The 21,038-nt window shown below is 43.0% G+C and overlaps 1 protein-coding gene across 4 annotated transcripts in view; it reads right to left on the bottom strand.

Annotated features, from left to right (window-relative positions):
- SGSM1 (small G protein signaling modulator 1) overlaps positions 1-21,038 on the bottom strand; it is a 175,996-nt gene that overhangs the window by 83,781 nt on the left and 71,177 nt on the right. For 2 of the 4 annotated variants that reach the window (XM_082354435.1, XM_082354437.1), the window contains exons 5-6: positions 12,546-12,653; positions 6,906-7,082 (exon numbers count right to left, since the gene is read on the bottom strand). In XM_082354435.1, coding sequence (XP_082210561.1) covers positions 6,906-7,082; positions 12,546-12,653 — 285 coding nt within the window. The remainder of the gene's footprint in view (positions 1-6,905; positions 7,083-12,545; positions 12,654-21,038) is intronic. The other 2 variants (XM_082354436.1, XM_082354438.1) reach the window with 1 other exon arrangement.

Genomic DNA, 21,038 nt, shown 5'->3' with positions numbered 1-21,038 from the left:
GGGGTAGCTGAGAGAGGCCCCACTGAAGAGGTGTCATTTGAGCAAAGGCAAAGGAGTAGGCTGTGGGGATTTCTGGAGGAAGAGCATTCCAGGCAAAGGGAACAACAGCAAGTGCAAAGACCCTGAGGTAGGAGTGCGCCCACTGAGTGTGATGACAAGCTGAGAGGCCAGTGGGGCTGGAGTGGCACAAACAAGGAGCACAATGGTGGGCCAAGGTCCTGTAAGGCCTTGAAGTCCACTTTAGGATTTGCATCCCGCCCCAGAGGGCCCCCCACTATTCAGTTTTCCTTTCAGAAGGACTGAGGACAGCTCAGAGTGTGCCCTCTCCCTGCAGCCATGGATCCAGAGTCCCCTCTTTTCCATTTGTCAGTGTCAGGGGCCTTTGACCATAAGCCACAGGTGCTGACTTTGGCTAACTTAGCAAAAGGGAATAGACTGGAAGGATAATGGGCATTCCCAGAGTCCAAGGGAGGCTGGAAGACTCAGAAATGGGATGAAACCAAGGCAGCTCTGGAAGGCCAGAAAGAGACTCTTGGGAATAGTCGTCTGACAAAGACTGTATGTTTTAGAGCACCACCACTCAGGTGAGAGGAGCTCCATCTATTTAAGGCCCTGTTCCAGAGAGGGAGCATCTGATTGGTCTGGCCTGGGTCACACAGCCTGCTCCTTCTGCGGGAGGGGAGTCTCAATCACACTCCCCCCACCCCACTATCTCCAGTGCAGGTGCCCAGAGTATGAGAAACAGTTGCCTCTTGGCAAAAGAAAAAAAAAAAGGTAACACGCCAAGTGAACAGCAGTCAGAATTCTGACCTCAGGGCTCAAGAGATTGATCCAGGGGTTCTATCCTTGACTGTGCCCCTAGGATAATTGGGGTACTTTAGAAAAGTAGGATGCCCAGGCCCCACTGTGGGGAGCCATTTCTCAAAACCCATGTTTTTCCTTCTGCCAAGCACTAGGCATGGATAGGTGACCTGTGATGGTCCCTCCTTGAAAACCTGGAGCTTTTCATCCAAAAAGAAGGACTTGATGAAGCTTGCTTTAATAGCAACAGGAAGATGGGCATCTATGGGACCTGGATTTGCTCAGGTTTCTGAACCAGGAGCTTGGCTCTCTCCACTGAAGTTAGACCGCTCACCACTAGGGGCGCCATCACCTAAGATCAGCTTGCAAAGATCCCAAAGCCCTCCTCAGGGTCTGAGAATTCCACCATCTGACTCACGGCTACCCAGGCTTCGCCTCATACCTGTGCTGCTGACCATTGGTGCAGCTGCGGGAACCAGTGAGAAAGGCCTGTTTCTCCTGCAGTGTCTCTTTAGCGCCCTCTACTGAGAAAACTCAGCATCGTGCTCAGTATAAAAGAATTTTTTTTTTTTAAATAAATAAATTTATTTATTTATTTTTTATGGCTGTGTTGGGTCTTCGTTTCTGTGCGAGGGCTTTCTCTAGTTGTGGCAAGCGGGGGCCACTCTTCATCGCGGTGCGCGGGCCTCTCACTATCGCGGCCTCTCTTGTTGCGGAGCACAGGCTCCAGACGTGCAGGCTCAGTAGTTGTGGCTCACGGGCCCAGTTGCTCCGCGGCATGTGGGATCTTCCCAGACCAGGGCTCGAACCCGAAAAGACAATCTTAATGCAGTCTTGATTATTATGGAGGAGCCTCACTTGGACTCGGGGAATGCCCGTTTTTCTTCCAATTTATTGCCTTCTGCTTAAGTTAGCCAAAGTCAGCTTCTGTGGCTTATGGCCAAAGACCCCTGAACACTTCCATTCACTATGGAAGAAAGAATTTGGAGTTGAAAAGCAATACACTGATTACTGGCACAACGGCATGACCCTATTGTGAAGTCATTGACCTAGAGTTTTCTCTTACTTGCAGTTGAAAACACCTTGCTGATAAAATTATTCTATGTAATGTGTTCATCTGTTTCCATGAACATTTGTAAAAAAAAGTGACCTGCTTTTTCATTTAAAAATGAACATCTCTCTATGTCAATAAATATACACCTAGATCATTCCAGGCACATGGAAGAGCAGGTGCAAAGCCCCTGGAGTGGGAATGAGCATGCCTAGACAAAGAAGAGAATGGATGTGGTGGAGACTGTAACACAGTGAGTACTTAAGGCTCCTCCAGTCCGTAACTCCCTAAAAAAACCCAGGAGAGTCTTGATTTCCTTCTTACCTTCTCATCCCACATTCTATCCATCAGCAAGCCTTTTTAATTTACTGTGGTAACAGTCACATAACATTCACCATTCTAACCATTTTAAAGTGGACAATTCAGTGGCATTTAGTACATTCACAGTGTGATGAAGCCATCACCACTCTCTAGTTCCAGAACACTTCTTCATCTCAAAAGGAAACCCTGTACCCATTAAGCAGTCACTCCACATTTCCCGCTTCCCCCAACCTTTGGCAACCACTAATCTGCTTTTTGTACCTATCAGTTTGCCTGTTCTGGAGATTTCATGTAAGTTAAATGACCCAGTAGGTAGCCTTGTGTCCAACTTCTTTGACATACCATATTTTTGAGATTCATCTATGTTGTAGCATGTATCAGTACTTCATTCCTTTTTATGGCTTAAGAATTTCCATTTTATGGACATACCACATTTTGTTTCTCCATTCATTAGTGGATGGACATTTGGATTGTTTCCACCTTTTGGCTGTTGTGAATAATGCTGCTATGGATAGTGCTGTATACTTCGGTGTACAAGATTTTATGTGGACAAATATTTTTATTTAACTTGGAGTGTAATTGCTGGGTGCTGTAGACTGAGTGTTGATGTTCCCCTCAAATTTATATGTTGACACCTAATCCCCAGTGTGACAGTATTTGGAGGTAGGACCTTTTGAAGGTGATTAGGTCAGGGGGATGGAACCCTCATGAATGAGATTAGTGCCCTTATAAGAGACCCCAGAGAGCTCTTTGGCCCCTTCCACCACGTGAAGACACAGCAAGAAGATAGCCATCTATGAATTAGGAAGTGGGCTCTCACCAGACACTGAATTTGTCAGTGCCTCGATCTTGGACTTTCTGGTCTTCAGAACTGTGAGAAATAAATTTCTGTTGTTTATAAGCCACCTAGTCTATGGTATTTTGTTATAACAGTCCAAACTGACTAAGACATGGGTCACATGGTCATTCTATGCTTAACGTTTTGAGGAATCTCCATATTCTTTTCCATAGTGACTGTACCATTTTGTATTCCTACCAGCAACGTACAAGGATTTCAATTTTTTCACATCCTTGCCAAAACTTATTTTCATTTTTAAAAATTATAGTCATCCTAGTGGGTGTGAAGTGGTATCTGATTGTGATTTTGATTTGCATTTCCCTAATGACTAATGGTGTTGAACATCTTTTCATATGCTTGTGAGCCATTTGTATAACTTCTTTGGAGAAGTTTTATTCTAGTCTTTTGCTCATTTTAAATTGAATTGTCTTTTTGTTTGTGAGCTGTATGAATTCTTTATGTATTCTGGATACTAGACTCTTATTACATATATGGCTTGCAAATATTTTCTTCCGTTCTGTGGGCTATCTTTTCTCTTTCTTGATAGCAGCCTATTGAGATAGTGCAAAAAAAGTTTTAAATTTTTATAAAGTCCAATTTATGTATTTTTTCTTTTGTTGCTTGTGATTAAAAAAAATTTTTTTTTGTCCACTCCACAGGGCATGTGGGATTTTAGTTCCCCAACCAAGGATCGAACCTGTGCCCCCAGCATTGGAAGCATGGAGTCTTAACCACTGGACCACCAGGGAAGTCCCTGTTGCTTGTGATTTTGATGCCATATCTAAGAAACCATATCCAAAACCAAGGTTATGCCTATTTGCCCCTATGTTTTCTTCTAAGAGTTTTATAGGTACAGCTCTTATATTTAAGTCTCCAATCCATTTTGAGTTAAGTTTTATATATGGTGTGAGGTAAGGGTCCAACTTCATTTGCATGTGGATATCCAGTTGTCCCAGTACCCTTTTTTCAAGAAACTATTGTTACTAAAAATAAAGCTACCATATGATCCAGCAATCCCACTCCTGGACATATATCCAGAGAAAACCATAGTTCAAAAAGATATATGCACCCCAGTGTTCACTGCAGCACTATTTACAATAGCCAGGACATGGAAGCAACCTAAATGTCCATCAAGAGAGGAATGGATAAAGAAGATGTGGTACATATACACAATGGAATATTACTCAGCCATAAAAACAAACGAAATAATGCCATTTGCAGCAACATGGATGGACCTAGAGATTGTCATACTGAGTGAAGTAAGTCAGACAAAGAAGACAAATATCGTATGATATCACTTATATGTGGAATTTAAAAAAATGGTACAAATGAACTTATTTACAAAACAGAAATAGAGTTACAAATGTAGAAAACAATCTTATGGTTAGCAGTGGGGAGTGTGGGGGGAGGGATAAATTGGGAGATTGGGCTTGACGTATACACACTACTATATATAAAATAGATAAGTAATAAGGACCTACTGTATAGCACAGGGAACTGTACTCAATACTATGTAATGACCTATATGGGAAAAGAATCTAAAAAAGAGTGGATATATGTATATGTATAACTGATTCACTGTGCTGTACAGCAGAAAGTAACACAACATTGTAAATCAACTATACTCCAATTAAAAAAAAAAAGAAACTATTGTTTCTCCATTGAATGGTCTTGGCAGCCTCTTGAAAACCAGTTGATCATAGGTGTATGGTATCCTTTCTGGGCCCCCAATTTTATTCAGCTGATCTGTATAACTATCCTTGTTCCAGCACCTCAGTTTTGATAACTGTAAGGAAGTGTGAATCTACCAATTTTGTTCTTTTTAAAGATTGTTTTGACTATTTGGGGACTCTTGATATTCCATATGAATTTTTGGATCAGTTTTTTCATTTCTGCAAAAATGGTGTTGGGATTTTCCCTAAGGATTGTACTAATCTGTAGACAGTTTGGGGGAGTATTGCCAAAGTTTATAAAGTGGTTTCACAGTCATCACTTGATCCTCATATTGTCCTTACGAGGTAAAGGTTACAATCATTGTTTCCCATTCTACGCACAAGGAAACTGAGGTCAATGAGATGGAGTAACAAAGCCCAAGGTCTGGCTGTTAGGAGGTGACAGATCCAGGGCATGAAAAGCAGAAGGAATAACACATGCAGGGTTCAGAGGTGACAGCCAGTATGATACATTTGGGGAATTACATGTTGGTCAGTAAGTTGAATACTGGGGTATCGAAAGTGGGGTGGCTGAGAAAGCTCTGGGGTCCACTCAGGGAGGCAGCACCACATACTGGTTAAGACCACAGTCTCTGGTCAGACATACACAAGACTGAATTTCAACTCAGCTACTTGCCAGCTGTGTGACCTTGATCATGTCCCTTAACCTTCCTGAACTTCAGTTTCCTCATTTATAAGATGGGGGCAATAACGATCAATATAAGCTTGTTGTAAGAATGAAATGGATGCCAACTGCTATATTCCTGGCATACAGAAAATGCTCAAGAAATAATAGTCTCTAGGGACTTCCCTGGTGGCGTAGTGGTTAAGAATCCACCTGCCAATGCAGGGGACATCGGTTCAAGCCCTGGTCTAAGAAGATCCCACATGCCGCGGAGCAACTAAGCCCATGCGCCACAACTTCTGAGCCTGTGCTCTAGAGCCCAAGAGCCACAACTACTGAGCCCTCGTGCCACAACTACTGAGCCCACGAGCCACAACTACTGAGCCCACGTGCCACAACTACTGAAGCTCACATGCCTAGAGCCTGTGCTCCGCAACAAGAGAAGCCACTGCAATGAGAAGCCCACACACCGCCACGAAGAGTAGCCCCAGCTCGCCGCAACTAGAGAAAGCCCACACTCAGCAACAAAGACCCAACACAGCCAAAAATAAATAAATAAATTTATAAAAAAATCCGTCTCCAGTCTCCAAACTTCAAAATCTGATTGGTTTAGCCTAGCCAATGAACTGACTCTATCCTGGGTCAGGTGGCCCTATCTGCTCCAATCAGCTGTAGCCAGAGGGCTGAAGTTATTTGGTGTGAACATTGCTACTGAAGCAGAACGAAGACTATGTGGCTCAGGAGTGTGCCTATGAGTGAGGCCTAGAGAAGGTGGGAGAGAAAAGTGTTCCAGATGGTCTCTGAGGGCTCCAGGATGTCCTGGTTCCTGTGCCACAGGCATTGCCTTCTGAACATCATTCCTTATCCTCTAAGCGTCATTTTTCTCATCTATAAAATGGGAGAGGTGTTAATTCTACTTGTCTATCTATCTCCCAGTGCACCTGTGAAGATAAGAATCAAATGACATCGTGTTTATGGAGACTCTTGGTATACATGCCATGTAAGTACATATGATCGCTAATTTACCAAAGTGATAAAATTATGTCATCGAGCTGCTAAAGCAGATCTCAGTCAAGGCTCTTGGGACAGGAAAGACACTCACTCTGAGTCACTTAAATTGATGGAAGATATGCGGGGCGGATTTGACAGAAAAAAAGGACAAGCCGAATAGCATCTCTGGCTGTGTGAAGGTTATTGATTTTCTCTTGCTGTGTGTGGCTCCGTTCTCTTTGCCGATGGGTCTTTCTCCCTTTACTAATGTATGGGAAGGAGACTTACTTTGAATTGTGTGCTCTTTCCAGCAGTACGTTTTGGGTTTTTTTTGGCCGCACCACGTGGCATGTGGGATCTTAGTTCCCCAACCAGGGATTGAACCCGTGCCTGTGCCCCCTGCATTGAGAGCATGGAGTCTTAATCACTGGACCACCAGGGAAGTCCCTCCAGCAGTGTGCTTTTTAAAAAATTATTATGAACATATGTTACCTTTTCACAAAATAGAAAATAATAATGATAATAATAAAGATGATGGGGTAGGGTCTCAGTAGGAATTGCAAGTACCGGCCTGTTTTGTGAATCTTGCCTCCTTGTGAATCAGCTACTTCTCCAGGAAGCCTTAGTTTCTTCTTTTGGAGTGTGGCATTAGAAACCAAGATCTGGGCACGAGGTATCTTCTGCTTGCCCTCATTCTGCCCCCTTCTCTTCACACTCCCTTCAAGGTCTTGGGTTTCCAGTTTCCTGGAGGAATGCACAAATGAGAGATAAATTTGTGTTAGAAACGAAGACAGAGGGCTTCCCTGGTGGTGCAGTGGTTAAGAATCTGCCTGCCAATGCAGGAGACACGGGTTCGAGCCCTCGTCCGGGAAGATCCCACATGCTGCGGAGCAACTAAGCCCGTGCGCCAAAACTACAGAGCCTGTGCTCTACAGCCCGCGAATCACAACTACTGAAGACTGCATGACACAGCTACTGAAGCCCGAGCACCTAGAGCCCGTGCTCCACAACAAGAGAAAGCATTGCAATGAGAAGCCTGCGCACCGCAACAAAGAGTAGCCCCCGCACTCCACAACTAGAGAAAGCCTGTGCACAGCAACAAAGACCCAACGCAGCCAAAAATAAATTAATTAATTAATTAATTTTTAAAAATTATAAAAGAAACGAAGACAGAGCAGAAGCAAGGTCCAGGATACAGGAACCCAAGCTCTGGCTGCTTCTCAAGCAAACTGTTCTTTCAGGTCGGCTTTTGCTTCCTAGACTCCGGAAGTGTGGATCCTGAACCAGAGGAAAGTGAGCTGGGTGATGGCCTGACAGTTCTGTGTCCAAAAGAGCCTGGGCAGGTGATGAGGGGACCCTAATGACAAGGCTGCTCCTCACTGTGCCCTCGGCAGAAGCAGGACCACCGGTAGCAAAGGCCAGAGCCTACATCTCAGCATAGCTTTGCCTTTGGTGTCACCGGGCTCCCTACTTGCAACAAGAGGGCTCTGCCTTGGAGCACCTCCAGGTTCTGACTTAAGGCAGGGGCAATCGTGCCTGCAAACACAGGGTTATTCTTAGTGCCGGGTCCTGTGGTCACTATGGAGGTGTTTTGGTGAGGGGTGCCCCAGGTGTTCAGGCCACGCTTCCCCCATAACAGCTTGTAGTTCTCAGGGACCCATTCACTTCTGCTGTAATGCTGAGTGCTGCAAAGGGGCAGCTCATATCTGGGGCAGATCTGCAAAAAAAAACCAACAAACAAACAAACAAACAAAAAACAAAAGAAGAACCATCACATGAACAATAATCTGCTCACCAGGGAACCACAGCAGTGACACTTGGGTGCACCTCCTTCATGGCTTATTTTTAGGTGAGCCCCCCGCCCATTATCCCATAGGAAATAGGGAGTTCTTAAGAATTCCTGGGTTGGAAGAGTTCTCTCAACAACTTAATTTTGAAGCTCAAAAGACAATCTGGGGAAGCTACGTGGGCCTTAAAAGATCAAGTTACAACACAGGAGCACCTCAATACATAAGGCAAATGCTAACAGCCATAAAAGGGGAAATCGACAGCAACACAATCATAGTAGGGGACTTTTAACATCCCACTTTCACCAATGGACAGATCATCCAAAATGAAAATACATAAGGAAACACAAGCTTTAAATGATACATTAAACAAGATGGACTTAATTGACATTTACAGGACATTCCATCCAAAAACAACAGAATACACTTTCTTCTCAAGTGCTCATGGAACATTCTCCAGGATAGATCATATCTTGGGTCACAAATCAAGCCTTGGTAAATTTAAGAAAATTGAAATCATATCAAGTATCTTTTCCGACCACAACGCTATGAGACTAGATATCAATAACAGGAAAAAATCTGTAAAAAATACAAACACATGGAAGCTAAATAATACACTACTTAATAACCAAGAGATAACTGAAGAAATCAAAGAGGATATCAAAAAATACCTAGAAACAAATGACAATGAAAACACGATGACCCAAAACCTACGGGATGCAGCAAAAGCAGTTCTAAGAGGGAAGTTTGTAGCAATACAATCCTACCTCAAGAAACAAAAAACATCTCAAATAAACAACCTAACCTTACACCTAAAGCAATTAGAGAAAGAAGAACAAAAAAACCCCCAAAGTTAGCAGACGGAAAGAAATCATAAAGATCAGATCAGAAATAAATGAAAAGGAAATGAAGGAAACAATAGCAAAGATCAATAAAACTAAAAGCTGGTTCTTTGAGAAGATAAACAAAATTGATAAACCATTAGCCAGACTCATCAAGAAAAAAAGGGAGAAGACTCAAATCAATAGAATTAGAAATGAAAAAGGAGAAGTAACCTCGGACACTGCAGAAATACAAAGGATCATGAGAGATTACTACAAGCAACTGTATGCCAATAAGATGGACAACCTGGAAGAAATGGACAAATTCTTAGAAAAGCACAACCTTCTGAGACTGAACCAGGACGAAATAGAAAATATAAACAGACTAATCACAAGCACTGAAATTGAGACTGTGATTAAAAATCTCCAACAAACAAAAGCCCAGGACCAAATGGCTTCACAGGTGAATTCTATCAAACATTTAGAGAAGAGCTAACACCTATCCTTCTCAAAGCCCTGTTAGGACTAGCAGGGCCTGAGTTAGGAGTAGTGTCAGGGCCTTAGTTAGCAGTAGTGTCAAGGCCTTAGTTAGGGACAGTGTCAGGGCCTTAGTTACGACTAGCGTCAGAGCCTATGTTAGGAATCGTGTCAGGGGCTGAGTTAGGAGTAGTGTCAGGGCCTTAGTTAGGGACAGTGTCAGGGCCTGAGTTAGGAGCAGTGTCAAGGCTTTAGTTAGGGTCAGTGTCATGGCCAGAGTTAGGTGTACTGTCAGGGCCTTAGACAGGGACAGTATCAGGTCCTGAGTTAGTAGTAGTGTCAAGGCCTTACTTACGGACAGTGTCAGGGCCTTAGTTAGGAGTAGCATCAGAGCCTTTGTTAGTTATCGTGTCAGGGCCTATGTTAGGAGTAGTGTCAGGTCCTTAGTTAGGGACAGTGTCAGGGCCTGAGATAGGATTAGTGCCATGGCCTGAGTTAGCAGTAGTGTCAGGCCTTAGTTAGGATTAGCATCAGAGCCTTTGTTAGGAGCAGCCTTGTCTCGTCCTGATCTTAGAGGAAATGGTTTCAGTTTTTCACCATTGAGAACGATGTTGGCTGTGGGTTTGTCATATATGGCCTTTATTATGTCAAGGTAAGTTCACTCTGTGCCTACTTTCTGGAGGGTTTTTTTTATTATAAATGGGTGTTGAATTTTGTCAAAAGCTTTTTCTGCATCTCAATAGGTAATCAATATTATCTCAATAGAGATAATCATATGGTTTTTCTCCTTCAATTTGTTAATATGGTTTATCACATTGATTGATTTGCGTATATTGAAGAATCCTTGCATTCCTAGGATAAACCCCACTTGATCATGATGTATGATCCTTTTAATGTGCTGTTGGATTCTGTTTGCTAGTATTTGTTGAGGATTTTTGCATCTATGCTCATCAGTGATATTGGCCTTTAGTTTTCTTTCTTTGTGACATCTTTGTCTGGTTTTGGTATCAGGGTGATGGTGGCCTCGTAGAATGAGTTTGGGAGTGTTCCTCCCTCTACTATATTTTGGAACATAGAGAATAGACTTGAGGACATGGGGCAGGGGAAGGGTAAGCTGGGATGAAGTGAGAGAGTGGCATGGACATATATACACTACCAAATGTAAAACAGATAGCTAGTGGGAAGCAGCCACATAGCACAGGGAGATCAGCTCAGTGCTTTGTGACCACCTAGAGGGTGGGATAGGGAAGGTGGGAGGGAGGCGCAAGAGGGAGGAGATATGGGGATATATGTATATGTATAGCTGATTCACTTTGTTATAAAGCAGAAACTAACACACCATTGTAAAGCAATTCTACTCCAATAAAGATGTTTAAAAAAAAAAAAGGATCCAGTTAATGTGATTTTTGGAGGCTTAAAGGGGTAACCCTGTGAAATCAGGAAAACAAATGGTAAGGAAATTAAACTCAAATTGAGCAATTATTCCTAGGAAGATGGCCTTACACTTGCACATATGGGTGGTGGTGTACAAAAGTGGTTTTACTGTCATTTAGAAGAGGAATCCCACAGTGATATTGAGGAGGCCACAACTATCCACCTACAGGATGAATTTTTTTAAATGTCTTAATGCCACATGAATGCCTTGCTGTGGTTTGTCACAAACTCCTGATTCAAAAAGGCCTGTTTTTCTTTCCACATAGATGGAAAACAATCTGAAAAAAACATATATATGTATGTATAACTGAATCACTTTGCTGTACACCTGAAACTAACCCAACACTGTAAATGAAATATAATTTTTTTTAAAAGGTAAAAAATAAATATACATAAAAAATGCTAATAACCTATAATGAAAACCTATAGTTTTCTGTTATCCTGATTTCTTGTGAAACTGGTCAGAAATTTGTATAGACCTTCAATATGTTAGGGTTTACTCCTCTTCTTAACTTGATTATCAAATAATCCAAGAGCCTAATCATTGATTCTGTTTGAAATTTATCTCTTCCTCTTCATAAATTATTGCTTTGGGTATGATACAAAAAATTTTTTGTTATATTTCTCATTGTTTGGTGCATTTATAAATATATGTGCCACATTACTGATTGTATTCCACTTGGACTGGGTGACCAACAGAATTGTTGTACACACTTGAATTTCCTAACTGAACACCATAGCTTGTTCATTAAGGGAAATGGTCCCTGATCTTGCATATTTGGGGCCTGAAAATTGCAGGGGAATATGTATTGGATAGGAAAAATTTTTTTTTCTGGCTGTGCTACGTGGCTTGCAAAATCTTAGTTCCCAGACGAGGGATTGAACCTGTGCCCTCAGCAGTGAAAGCGCGGAGTCCTAACCACTGGAGCACCAGGGAATTCCTGGAAATTTTTAATTCTGGTTATTAAGGACGCAAAAAACCACCACACATCCACTGTCTCCATCATTTCATAAAAGAAAAACCGGGACTTCCCTGGTGGCGCAGTGGTTAAGAATTCACCTGCCAATGCAGGGGACACGGGTTCGAGCCCTGGTCTGGGAAGATCCCACATGCCGCGGAGCAACTAAGCCCGTGTGCCACAACTACTGAGCCTGAGCTCTAGAGCCCGCGAACCACAACTACTGAGCCCGTGTGCCACGACTACTGAAGCCCGCACGCCTAGAGCCCGTGCTCCACAACAAGAGAAGCCACCGTGATGAGAAGCCCCCACACCGCAACGAAGAGTAGCCCCCCGCTCTCCGCAACTATAGAAAGCCCGCGGGCAGCAACGAAGACCCAACGCAGCCAAAAATAATAAATAAATTAAAAAATGAAAAGAAAAACCATCTTAACACCTAAAGGATAGGAAGGACCTAATTTCAGACCTAAAAAAAAACAAGGCCTTTCCCGGGCAGGGACAGCTGTTGTTTGTACACTGACAATTTCACTGTAGAAACCTTCTGCCCCTGGCTTATGGATTTGAATCTTGTCTCTGATGCTTCCTAGCTGTGTGACTTTGGGTAAGCAACTTTGCCTCTCTGTGCCTGTCTCCTTCTCCGGGTCATTGTGAGGATTAAATGATTTAACCTATGTAAATTAAAGCCCTTGCTACAGAGGCTAGTGTAGATTTATCGTCGCCGATACTCACGAGTGACAACAGCGCCACCTAGTGGCTCTTCGTCCCAGGTACAGACAAGCTGCTTCGGAGGAGGCATCCACACGGGCAGTGAGTGGGAACCTTGTGTAATGGCCAAGGCTGAGGGAGAAATAAGGAGAAAAGCCACAAATATTCATGGAATTATAAATAAAGTTGGATTCTCACTTTATGCCATATACAAAAGTTAATTCAAAACTGATCAAATATCTAAACGTTAAGAGCTAAACCTATAAAACTCAAAGAAGAAAAAAAAAAAAAAAAACTCAAAGAAGAATACAGGGCAAAAGCTACATGACATTGGGTTTGGCAATGATTTCTTGGACGTGACACCAAAAGCACAGGCAACAAAATAAAAATAGATAAATGACTACATCAAAATTAAAAACTTATGTGCATCAAAGGACACAATCAACAGACTGAAAAAGGTAACCCAAGGGATGGGAGACAATATTTGCAAATCATTCATAAGAGGTTACTACTCAGGATATATAAGGAACTCTTATAATCCAATAACAAAAAACTAATGTCACCATTCAAAAATGGGCAAAGGAGTTGAATAAACATGTTTTCAAAAGTGTATACAAATGGTCAACAAGCATGTGAAAAGATGCTCAACATTACTAATCATTAGTGAAATGCAAATCAAAACTACAAGGAGGTGCCACCTCACATCCATCAGAATGGTTACTATCAAAGAAACAAAAGACAAGTGTTGGTGAGGATGTGGAGAAATTGGAAACTTTGTGCACTGTTGGTGGGAATGTAAAATGCTGCAGCCACTATGGAAAACAGTGTGGTGGTTACTAAAAAATTTAAAATAGAATTACCACATGACTCAGCAACTTCACTTCTGGGTGTATACCCAAATTAATTGAAAGCAAGATCTCAAAGAGATATTTGTACACCCATGTTCATAGCAGCATCAATCACTACAGCTAATCCATAGAAGCAACTTATATTATCTCCATCATCAGACGCATGGATAAAGAAAATGTTATACACACACACACACACACACACACACACACACACACACACACACACAATAGAATAATATTCCATTGGACACAATGAAATACCAGTCCTGGGTCATTCTAAGGAAATTGTTCCATCCAAGTATCAAATGGTTTTCTAAATTTATAACCCATCACAGGCTCAAAGTCATGCCTCATTTTAATTGGCCTCCTATTTGGCCCATGACTTTCTTGCACAGACTTATTTTACTAGAACTTGTAATTGGCTTCCTTGGTTGTTACTGACATAACAAGCATATGTGTTCGCCTTATTTCCAAGATTTTCAGTCATAGCTTTTTTTAAATTTATTTTTTATTGAAGTATAGCTGATTTACAATGTTAATTTCTGCTGTGCAGCAGAGTGATTCAGTTATACATATATACATTCTTTTTTATATTCTTTTCCATTATGGTTTATCACAGGATATTGAATATAGTTCCCTATGCTATACAGCAGGACCTTGTTGTTTATCCATTCTACATGTAATATTTTGCAACTACTAACCCCAAACTCTGTCCATCCTTCCCTCACCGCCCTTCCCCTTGGCAACCACAAGTTTGTTCTCCGTCTGTGAGTCTGTTTCTGTTTCATAGATAGGTTCATTTGTGCTGCATTTTAGATTACACATATAAGTGATATAATATGGTATTTGTCCTTCACTTTCTGACTTACTTCACTTAGTATGATAATTCTAGTTGCATCCATATTGCTGCAAATGGCATTATTTCATTCTTTTTTATGGCTGAGTAGTATTCCATTGTATATATGTGCCACATCTTCTTTATCCATTCATCTGCCAATGGACATTTAGGTTGTTTCCATGTCTTGGCTATTGTGAATAGTGCTGCTATGAACACAGGGGTACATTTATCTTTTTGAATTATAGTTTTGTCCAGATATATGCCTAGGAGCAGGACTGCTGGATCATATGGTAATTCTATTTTTAGTTTTCTGAGGAACCTCCATACTGTTTTCCATAGTGGCTGCACCAACTTATTAATACATTCCAACCAACAGTGTAGGTGGGTTCCCTTTTCTCTACACCCTCTTCAGCATTTGTTATTTGTAGATTTTTTAATGATGGCCATTCTGACTGGTATGAGGTGGTACCTCATCGTATTGTAGTTTTGATTTGCATTTCTCTAATAATTAGTGACGTTAAGCATCTTTTCATTTTTTTTTAAACACCTTTATTAGAGTATAATTGCTTTACAATGGTGTGCTAGTTTCTGCTTTATAACAAAGTGAGCACCTTTTCATGTGCCTATTGGCTATCTGTATGTCTTCTTTGGAGAAATGTCTATTTAGGTCTTCTGCCCATTTTTCAATTGGGTTGTTTTTTTGTTGTTGAGTTGTATGAGTTGTTTGTACATTTTGGAAATAAAGCTCTTGCAAATATTTTCTCCCATTCCATAGGTTGTCTTTTCATTTTGTTTATGGTTCTCAGTCATAACTTTTTTTTTAGTCATAAGTTCTTAATCATAGCATTTCTTATGCTAAATCCAATTTCTTTGCAAAAACTCTTTTCTTCAGGCTCCTTGAATTCTTGCTCTAACATGGACCGTGTACTTTCCAGTCCTGCTAAAAATGTATCATCCTCGGATTTTTTTTTATAATTGCACAGCTAGGTTATGTCCATAACACTAATGGTCCCCACTGGTGCCTCTCCTAGAGATATCTCTTGTTGAAAGTTTCAGGTGTATATGGTTTAACATCTTTTCTAGGTTTAGATGAACATACATGCCTACACATAATTTATTTTCAGAACGTGGTACACATAGGAAAAAATATATGCATGAGAATTTTCATTGTAGAAAGATTTCTAGTGGAAAAAAATGTGAGCAACCCAAATTTCCATCACCCGGGGCATAGGTAAGCAAATAATAGTACATTGAATATTATGCAGCTATTCAAAAGCATGAAGGAGCTCTGTTACTGGCTTTGAAAAATGGTTAAGCAGAAAAAACCACTTGCATAATTATATAACTTAGGTCTGCTCACCAGCATGCAGTAAAGCCAATCTACTGACACCAGGTTGTGAAGGGAAGTGCAGCATTTATTTCAGGGCACCAAGCAAGGAGTCCAGGGCAGCTAGTGCTCAAAACACCCGAACTCCCCACAAGTTTCAGCAACACAGTTTTAAATGCAAGGTGAGGGAGAGGCGTCCCAGGGTGTGTGGTCAGCTCGTGCACAATTCTCTGATTGGTTGATGGTGAGGTAATGTTGCCAGAGCTGACCCAGGTGTTTGTTCACAAACCTCCAACCCCCTTACCTTTAGCAGGAGTTAACATAAATCTTTAAGTTAAAGGTCCAGAGATAAGAAAGAAAGCTGCAAACAAACAAACAAACAAAAAAAACAGATGGAACCAGCTGGGACCAAGATGCCTGGAATCTGACCTCCAGCAGCCTCTGAGCCTCATTATATGCTGGTTTTACTACATTAGCATATTAAATGACACACACCTACCAGCGGCCAGGGCCAGAGGTTAAGGACCAAAAGGAGGATGAAAAGGGGGTGGCACCCCACTCCCTCGGAAAAAGCCCTGCCCCTTCCCTGGTAGAATAATGCATATGCCTCCCTGTCATTAGCTTCACTCCTCCTCCCTTTGTCTTTACTCTTTCAAATTGAATCACTCTCCCCAGGTGGGCGAGAAGTTGATCTGTGAACTTAGTTCCCGCTTCCCCATTCTTTGGCCAAGGAATAAAGTTTGTGCTGTGTCAGTCTCAGCTTCAGTTTCCTTATCCACCTTGTGATGAAAATGGTGCCGCCATAAGCCATTACAGCTGCCCCCCACCCCACCCCCACTCCCACCCCAGTGAGCCCTGAGGGAACTCAGGATGGAAACAAACGGGTTGCCTGTTGCCACGCCCTCAGCCACTGCAGCCACCCCAAAGGTGCACCGGCAGGGGGCTCAGGATGGGAAAGAACAGGATACCAGCTCTAGATAGCTAAGTTTCATATCAAAGGAATGATTACAATGAGCCCGGACTCTTGCATATTCCTATATATAGAAAAGAGCTAAATTCATTAACTTGAGAGGTCTGGTTTCCTTTAATTAACAGTAATCTTTTGATGTTCCGACTGCCTGGTTTTTGTTGCAAAAACTCCTGTATATCCTGGCTCCTCCCTTGTCTCTTCGGAGCAGTCCCCCAGAGCTAGCTGAGAGGCTGCCTCCAGGGCTTGAAGTCCTCAGTCCACCAAATAAAACATAATTCTCAACTTTTAGGTTGTGCATTTTTTTCCCAGTCAACAGCCTACTCTAACACAAATGGAAAAAGAACCCTCCCCCAATGAGGCAGAGAACTTTGGCCAGGCTGGGGCCCAAGCAGGGTCCAGAGAACTTAATTAGCTAACAGTAACAGGGCAGTGTCACAAGGGTTAACATCATTCATCCTCAGGCTCCAGTAGGTCTGGAGGCTAAGAGCTCATGGTCACCAAGTAGTTAATTTCTTCCACTTGGTGGGGTGGGTTTAGCATCTGAAAAACAACTCAGGAAATGTGCACCAGATACTATTATCTAGGTACTTAAGAGCTAAAGCAGAGGATATGGGGGGCAGGTCTGTCCCAGGAAGGCCCCCAAAGGGTCCTGCTCCGTTACAGGTGTGGCCATTAGTTATGAGTCCCAAATACCATGAAGAGGTGGGTACTCAGGGAAAGACACATTCCAGATGTGACTTAATGCAGGTTCAGGAAATATTTACTAAAAACCTGCTACACCTGAATACTGGACTGTGTCCACAAATGATGTCTGGAAACGTCTCATCCAATCCAACATTCCAGAGTTTTCTCCTCTCATCATCTTCTCTTTTCCCTGCACCCTCTCTCCTGAGTTACCCTCCACCAGACAAGCCGGAATCTTAAACCAGAACACACAATAGGCATGCTCACTACCCAGAAGGCACCCAGGGCGGGTTTCTATGGCAGTACCCTGAACACTCACAGGCATCTTCCTTGAAATCACTTAGGAACACAAGGATATTCCAGGGAAATCTTAGTGAGGACTCTGCAACTTGGGGGAACTAAATCAACGTCTAAGTTCAATACAACCTCAAATTAACAGGACAACAGAATTTGTTATAGTCTAGAACTCAATGCAACGATTCTAAAGTTCATTTGAAAAAATACATTTAAAGGAACAGCCAGGAATTTCTGAGCACTTAGCACATTCAGGCTTTTTTAGTCTTTAATCATTTCAAGATAGAGCAAACAAAATATTGTTACTGGAGCACCCTGGACAGTGTAGAACTGAGTTAATATTTAGAGCTGGGCGTGCACACAGGTTTCTGTAGGATAACAATGGAATTTCAAAGCAGTGAGTAAGGTGAGGATTATCCAAATGTCAGATGACTATCTTTTTCATAATTAAAATTGGTATTCAGTGTGCATCAAGGATATAAATGCAAAACAATGCAACTGTAAAAATATTAAAAGAATTAGTGATTTAAGAAAATTTTTAAACAGCAAAGCCAAAGAATGACAGAAACCTGGAGGCAATTAACAGAAAGACTGATACAACAAATATCATTTACAAAAACAACCTCCAATAGTTAGCTTACATATCACTGCAAATCCACTTGTAGGGATCTGTGCCAGGGAGACAACTAGGCATGAGCCCAGGTTTGAGTCCAAAGACAGTCACAGCAGCTACAACTGAGTTATATTGGCCACAGCAGGGATTTAGTTCAAGTATTAAGTGCTAAGGACATAAGTTTCTGGAGTTCCAAGTGCACATCATTTGGTAAAGTCACTCAGCAGCAGGTTAATCCGCGGATGGCTGATGGGCGGGATCAGGCGGACCCAAGGGCAGGCAGAGCCACTCCCCCTCCCACCTTCCCATCCCACTGACACTCAGAGCATCTCTTAATTCGCCAGGTGCAGTTTAGAGTTGGTGCAGCTTACAGTTGGCCGCATTTGGGCCAGGATGGAGGCGGTGCCGGAAGAGGCTGGGCAGCAGGGTTGAAAATGAAATTGAGGTGGGCTTGCACCCGGCACCTGCCCTGCTCCGGGTGAGGCACATCCCACAAAGCAGCCAGGCTAGTCCTCCCTCCAATCCCACCCCTGCTTGGTGACTGCTTTGGGGGCACAGGGTTGTGTCCTGGGAAGGGCTAACCCTTTTAGAAAGGAGCTTTGCACCTCTAACCCTGCAGAAATCGGCGCTCAGACGCTGTGGGGCTGGAGGAGAGGGACCCGAAGGCACAAAACTGTAGGTGCATCATGCACAGATCTTCCTAATTCCAGAAGAGGAAGGAAGGTAGGTGAGCTGTGTGGGCTGAGTCCGGAGGACCAAGACTGGAGATAGGTGGGTGGAGTAGCAGTTCAGAGGTAGGGGTGTGTGTGTGTGTGTGTGTGTGTGTGTGTGTGTGTGTGTGTGTGTGTGTGTGTTAGAGAAAGTCTAGGGGACACCCGGGCTCCTCACTGTGCTATGGGGATATGGGGATGCCTAGTAGGTAAGAAGAATCCAGTACACACCTGACTCGTACTAGCAAGCACTTTGACCATAATGTCTCGTGAATCTGTGTGTGGAAAAGAAACATAATCAACAATTTTCTTAAATTCCCATGAGTATCTTCCCAGGTCCCCTGTCTTTTACTACAGGACACTGCTCTGACAATTTAGGGGCAGTCCCTCTTGTTGGTGTGATTGGAAAACGTGTGTCGCTAGTAACCTGATGCTTTATTTGAAGTCATAGTTAAAAAAAAAGTTCCCAGGCAACTACACAGAGATGTTTAACAAAACCATGTTTTTTAAGGGCCTCTCCCCTTCAGGGTCATCGCCTTCAGGACAGCAATGACCGGCAGGGCCAGGGTTCGAGCCCGAGGCAGAGTGCGCAATCCAGCATCCGTGGAGCCTGCTAAGCCTGAGGTGGCTAGGGGTTCCCGAATGCCTGAAGTACCCAGAACCGACCCACCACGTAGCTTCGTTGACACAGTGAGATGTGGCACAGCAGTGAGCTTCCTAATGTTCCTAAAGATGCGTTGCTGGGTCAGTACAGTTCAGGTTTAGAGTTCTCTCCTGCTGAGAGAGAACTAATGCATCTCGTAAGAAAAGTCAGATTCTACGGCTGCCGGTGTGGGCAACTCTAAGCTGCACCTGGCGAATTGAGATGCTCTGAGTGTCAGTGGGATGGGAAGGTGGGAGGGGGAGTGGCTCTGCCTGCCCTTGGGTCCGCCTGATCCCGCCCATCAGCCATCCGCGGATTAACCTGCTGCTGAGTGACTTTACCAAATGATGTGCACTTGGAACTCCAGAAACTTATGTCCTTAGCACTTAATACTTGAACTAAATCCCTGCTGTGGCCAATATAACTCAGTTGTAGCTGCTGTGACTGTCTTTGGACTCAAACCTGGGCTCATGCCTAGTTGTCTCCCTGGCACAGATCCCTACAAGTGGATTTGCAGTGATATGTAAGCTAACTATTGGAGGTTGTTTTTGTAAATGATATTTGTTGTATCAGTCTTTCTGTTAATTGCCTCCAGGTTTCTGTCATTCTTTGTCTTTGCTGTTTAAAACAAACCGCTTCCCTTTCATGTGCATCTTCATAGATGCAAACAGACTTTCTTCCAACCTCCAGTGGATGGAAAGTCATCTACATCTCTTGGTCTCAGCCAGTGACTCCTCTTTGGGGAGTGATTTCAAAATGGACAATTTCAGGCAAGTGTTTGAACAGACTGAGTTGGATAGATTTTTTTAGTCTTGTTTAATACTTGCTATCCCTGCTGTCTCTATGCATTTCTGTCTCTCTTATCCCACATCTACTTTGCATGCTTTAGGGGGTCTTGCTTTGACCTCTGATGGGTCCCGGTGCTGGCCGGCAGTCACATGACCCCATCAGGTCCTGTTTCTTCTCCTCCCCCACCTGCTCAAGCCTCAACCCTTCCTCCTGCTCCTCCTCCGTCTTAATTTTCAGCCTTTAACATCAACTCCTATGTCACTGAGACAAATAAAGCATCAAAGCAGAACTTCAATGTTGTCTTCACCAAATCCCCACATCCTGGCCTTGGCCCCTCACCTGAGACCCTAGGGCACTGGCTCTGCTCCTACCTAAAGGAAAAATCTCCTGGGCCCCTTAGCCAATTCTCTATCCCCTGGCATCTCTCCTGCAATTCTCCTTTCTATCTCCCGAGTCCTAGATCATCCCCATCTGCCTACAACCAGCTGAGTTGACTCCCATCCAACAAGAATCCTCTCCTGCATCTGCTTTCCTCACAGTTACTTCCTTTCTCTTTGCTTCTCATCAAAGAAGTCTTGTCTCTACTCTGAACTCCAATCCTTATCGCCCTCGTCCCTTCACTCCCATCAGGTGCTCTCCCCATTGCTCCACTGAAATGGCTCTTATCAGGCTTCCCCAGTACCCTCCACTTTGTCAAATCCCCAGGTCCGTCCTAGGTCCTCCTTGGTCTTGCCTATCACTTTTACTTGGAATAGCTGAGCCCTCTTTTCTCCTTGATTAACTCCTTCCATGTGGTGG

This window comes from Balaenoptera borealis, assembly GCF_965194805.1.
Source record: "Balaenoptera borealis genome assembly, chromosome: 14".
Classification (NCBI taxonomy): domain Eukaryota; kingdom Metazoa; phylum Chordata; class Mammalia; order Artiodactyla; family Balaenopteridae; genus Balaenoptera; species Balaenoptera borealis.
The sequence above is the reverse complement of the archived record's forward strand: the minus strand, read 5'-3'. Positions and strand labels throughout refer to the sequence as shown.